At 36.9% G+C, this 5,037-nt stretch overlaps 1 protein-coding gene across 1 annotated transcript in view; it reads right to left on the bottom strand.

Annotated features, from left to right (window-relative positions):
- LOC107720239 (prostaglandin G/H synthase 1-like) overlaps positions 1-4,720 on the bottom strand; it is a 19,164-nt gene extending 14,444 nt beyond the window's left edge. Inside the window, exons 1-4 of the mRNA XM_016527877.1 lie at positions 4,420-4,720; positions 4,243-4,332; positions 2,910-3,026; positions 2,027-2,167 (exon numbers count right to left, since the gene is read on the bottom strand). Of these exons, the coding sequence (XP_016383363.1) occupies positions 2,027-2,167; positions 2,910-3,026; positions 4,243-4,332; positions 4,420-4,564 (493 nt within the window). The 5' untranslated portion in view covers positions 4,565-4,720. The remainder of the gene's footprint in view (positions 1-2,026; positions 2,168-2,909; positions 3,027-4,242; positions 4,333-4,419) is intronic.
- Positions 4,721-5,037: the final 317 nt, after the last annotated feature.

The raw sequence follows: 5,037 nt of genomic DNA, 5'->3' as shown, positions 1-5,037 counted from the left end.
AATTTACTAGAATTCAATTGCCAAGGTGTCCGTATGTCCGTAGAGGATTGTCCACTCTTTCTTAATGTTGGCAAAGACTCTTTTTTTCCACAACTTGGCACTGAACAGCGCCTTCTTGTCTGCTTAGACCCACGTTCGGTGGGCGGGGCTAAACAGGCTGCGATGTAGAAGCAGGCATTGATCTTCTGTGGAGGTGGTGCTTAGCCACACTATTACATCACAGAGTGGTACATTCCACAACCTGTCGTTTTGTCAGATTGGCTTCAATACAAACTGTTTTTAAACTAACAAGTAGGGATGCAACGATTATAGATTTTGTTGGTACGATTATTGTACGATTATTGAATAATCACGGTTTCACGATTATGACGATTATTATGCATTTATTCATTTCACAACATTATTAATGTATAAAATCACATGGACACTCTTATTGCTGCATGTAGAAACAGAAATAACACAGTAACCAATAATACAGCACAAAATAATAATAGTTCACACACACACACACACACACACACACTTCTCTCTCCCTCTCTCTCGTTCGAATAATTAATTCAAGTAGCTAAATGTTATAATTAATTAATTCAAATAAATGTGATCTTACCACACTATTTCATCTGTCTGATCTGAAGTGGGCAGAATACTGCGCTAACGAACTGTAGTTTCGCATCAGTCTTGCCTTCACGTCGTGCATTAAAATAGTTTAAAGCCGTGTATTTGCTCTTTAGCAGCAGTTTTTACGGCATTATTTAAATGACACCCTGGTCATTCTTGGTGTATCCAAAATGGTCCCACACTATCGACTTCAGTCATTTCTCTGATGGAAATAAAGGATCGCTGCTCGGTTCGTCTGGCATAGTTAATCTAGTGTGTGTAGTAGCCTCCGTGTCTCTAATAAGCACAGCATTTAAAGCTGGTGCACTGCTAGTGTAAGTTTGTTTTCGTTTTGCACAAGTTGCAACTGTTCCATTTTGTGCAACAGAAACACTCGGTGTAGCGGAGCCTTTACGATTAATTAACCGTGACATTTTAAAGCGCGGTTAATTGTGAAACCGGTTAATCGCTGCATCCCTACTAACAAGAAAGTGTTGAGTTCTGAAACTTACAGGATGTTTTATAGTACGATGACCTCTTATATTTAAAAAGATAAAAGGAATTTTGATTTCTCAGTACATGACTCCTTTAAATAAATTATAAAAGATTTGTCTGAAGCTAAGTGGTGTTGATGTTAAAGTCATGTGACCTTGGCACAGTTTGTTTATAGCATAACTTAAGCTTTTTACTTCTGGCAAGTATATCTATGGTTTGAAATTGATAAAATAGTGTTTATTTGTGGGGGGAGGGGGATTTCTTCATCAATCTTTCGTTGATGAAGAAAATATGTAGGAATGCCACACTTTTGCTGGTCACAGTGCTTATATTCTGCAATAATTACAAAGGCTAGTGGAAGAATCTGTACATGTACGGCTGAAGAGGCGGAAATGAAATGAAAAAAATTAAAAAGAAATGAAAAAATTATGCCCAGATTGCTTTTTTGATTGGACAAGTACAGACAGGACAGGAATTAAATTATGTAGTAGACCGCTCTCTAAAACTCTAGAATCAGTGTAATTTACATACAACTTAGAGACATTCATCCTTATGCCTTGACATGACTGAAGGCCCTGTTGAAAAAAAAAATGCTGGTAAAGTATGTTTTGAAGCATGGTAGCTGGTTTGAGCTGGCTTTGAGCTGGCAGTTGCTCAGGACCAGCTTAAACCAGCTCATGACCAACTCAAACCAGCTATCATGCTTCAAAACATACCTGTTTTTTTTCAATAGGGGGAACAGGGCATATCATACTGATGTCTGCATTACACAAAAGAGTCAAACTGAACCGAACTATAAACCAAATAAATATTTACATTTTGTTTGCCATCTACTAACATACAATATCCTGCCTGTAATGTTCCTACATAAATAAACATGAGCAACATTATGAACATGTGAACACTCGACCCATGCTGAGCATGTGTAACCAACCTGTGAGCACTTTGTGCATGAGCCAATCCCTGAGGAACGTCCTGTTGATGATGTCCCATAGCCAGTCAAAGTGGGTGAGGATATAGTGGACAATATTAGGACTGGGCTTCAGGAGCCGATAGACTCTAGTCCAGAACTCAGCTGAAAAAGACAGAAGAACAATACAGGTAGAGAGTGTGTGTTAATAAACAAAGAGAAAGTGCAGCTGTGTGAGATTATGAATCACCCTACATTGGTACAATATATGCACAATACATTTGGACACGTGTATGAGATATCCTGGAATTCCTTTGAAATCTACACAATTTGGACCGACACTAATTAAGCAAACAAATTATTCCAGAATACAAAGCTCTTTTATAAGACAAGCATCGTTTTTTCTTCTTCTTTTTTTCATTTTGTATCTAACACAATCATCCTATCACAACAAAGAGCTTATGGCAATGTTCATGGAACTTTCTGCAAATCCTTTTATTGCGGCAGATCATTTGTGCCAACAAGTTGAGAGAGACAGGAAATAGAAACAGAAAAAAAAGAAACGGAAAAGGAGACAGACTGCAGGGCTGCCTGACAAAGACATGGGGGTTTGTGGGAGAGTGAAAATTGGTCCTGAGCCTTTCCCCTTTGCCAGGAATAGGCGGGCATAGATCATTGTGTCTAAAGTGGCGTCTGCTTCCAAAACATTTATGATTGTTTATTGTTCTGTTTAAATAATTCAGATCTTTGTACCACCATTATGTACACACAGCTTATATTCATTATCAAACAGATGAAATGTTAGCCTAGCTAAGTCTGTGAGCTAAGTCCATCTTTTTGACAACATACAGTCAATGAGTACAGTACAAATATACAATCAGAATGAGATAAAAGACAAGATACATACGTATAGTGCAATTTTCCCCATAGAAGCCTGTTCTGGTGCAGTCACATTCATATCTGTCCAGGCCATATCGAACACAAATCCCTCGGTTTTGACAAGGGTAATAGCAACAAGGATTCACTAGAGAAAACAAGCCATAATACAGTTAAATTTGTAAAAGTTTTCATTGGTGTTTTGACTTTGAATGGTTACATTAACATCCTCCCCAGCATTCCCTAATGTATTTCACTACAGAATTCCAGGCATAGTTTAGATGTGAGATTATATCTCATAATTACGCAAGTTATGCAACCATTACGACAAGCCTCATCAGGGCCATTGCATCATGTGTTTTTGTATGCAGCTCTGAGAATTTTCAAGTTTGTTTTTTTAAATTACATTTTTTACACACTAACTAAAAGATATGCATTAAGCATTCATGCCAATGGACAATCATGTAAGCATGACTGAAATGGCATGACCTTTGCACTATTTTTTTTCTATGAACTACAGCATTGTTCAGTGGTTTGCTAAACTATGATTTTGAATACATTTCTCGCAATACCAGTCATTTATTCTCAACAGGAATGAGACAAAAGGTTTACCCTGATAAGTCTTATTCATAAATACAAGACACATCATATCTTTGCTCATGATGGCTGTCAGTGGCATGACCTTCTACTTCTCTTGACAGCAGTATGACAGACACAACCCAAAAATAGAAGAAATGTTGAATGAAATGTGGTTAGTGTGCACAAATTGTGCAGCAGATAACCAGAATCCCCCTCTCTCTCGCCAGTACTTCCCATCATTGCATTATACAACAAAATCCTCTAGTCTTCTAGTTCATACACATGCAACTGTGAGCAGAGAAACACAACCATTACTGGACAAAATTTAAAACAACCACTATCATATATATTCCTTAATCTATTTACCAAACACAAACAGAGAGGCTGACGCAAAGATAACATACACTGGGACAACTTCCAAACCAAGATCAGACTTGTTCATTGCTGCTTACACATACCTCCAGGAGGAGCAAAGGAAAGAAAGAGTCATGCTGGAGAGCTGTGATGAAGCTTTTGTGTGCTTTAACATGTTTAATAAGACAGATAGTATACAGAATATGTTTGCTACTTATACTCAAATCATTATCATTATTAAAGAATAATAATAAGCTGAGGAATTAAAATTAGAAAATCACTTGTAAATCTCCTGAAAGCACAAAAATGAATGAATAAATGACTTAATTCAGTTCAGAAAACATGAAAATAAAACTAAATTTTAGTTATACTAATACACTGATATCTATGAAAAAGTAACTTTTTTTCTGGATAAATGGATTTATACTTACCAATGTTTGATGAAGTTGGGCTTTCTTCACCAACACATAAGGAGAGACTCAGCAGCAGGATAAACGTCCACTTCAGTAAAAAGCTAAACGCTACAAAGCGAAATATCTGGCTTGTCGCAAAAGTTGATACATTTATATATAAAACTTATAGGAGTATTAAAAATGCTAAATGCTCACCTTTCATTGTAGTTTGGAAGACAAAAAGTAATAAATACAAAATATGATTACAATACGAAGAATTCAAAAGTGGTGTTAAAGAAGCAAAACACTCCAAATAAATAATTCCATGTCGTTTATCTTCACATGCAAGACATAAAAGCATGCCAAAGTCTGTTCGTGCACTGACAGAGACTCGCGGAGGCTTTTTGCAAATTGATGAGAAAAACAAAAAAAACAAAAACACTCGAAAGGAACTTCAGTTTTTAGAGTGGAAGCAACATGAAATACCAGACCAAACTCACGTTCGCACCATACCAAACTCAACACAATACAGAACAGAAAAGTGTCTTCTAGCAGTGGTTTTAACAGTTTAGAAAGCCAGTTGAGAAGAAAAGAAAATTCCTGGAGCGCCACCGTGTGTCTGAGTCTGCTGAGCAAGAATAGACGTACTTGAATTAATAAGCGCGGCGTTCGGCATTTTGTTGTGTTTTATCTTATCCTAATATTGTCCCAATAAATTCTCTACCTACAAAGAAACAAATAAAAAGAAACCCTGCATTGGAAAAAGCTCATTATGCGTCCTGCTCCAGCAGAATCAGGGTATCTTCCGTCCATTCCAAATCCGTTTTCAATTAA

This window comes from Sinocyclocheilus rhinocerous, unplaced genomic scaffold, assembly GCF_001515625.1.
Source record: "Sinocyclocheilus rhinocerous isolate Xijiao unplaced genomic scaffold, SAMN03320098_v1.1 scaffold62, whole genome shotgun sequence".
NCBI lineage: Eukaryota > Metazoa > Chordata > Actinopteri > Cypriniformes > Cyprinidae > Sinocyclocheilus > Sinocyclocheilus rhinocerous.
The sequence above is the reverse complement of the archived record's forward strand: the minus strand, read 5'-3'. Positions and strand labels throughout refer to the sequence as shown.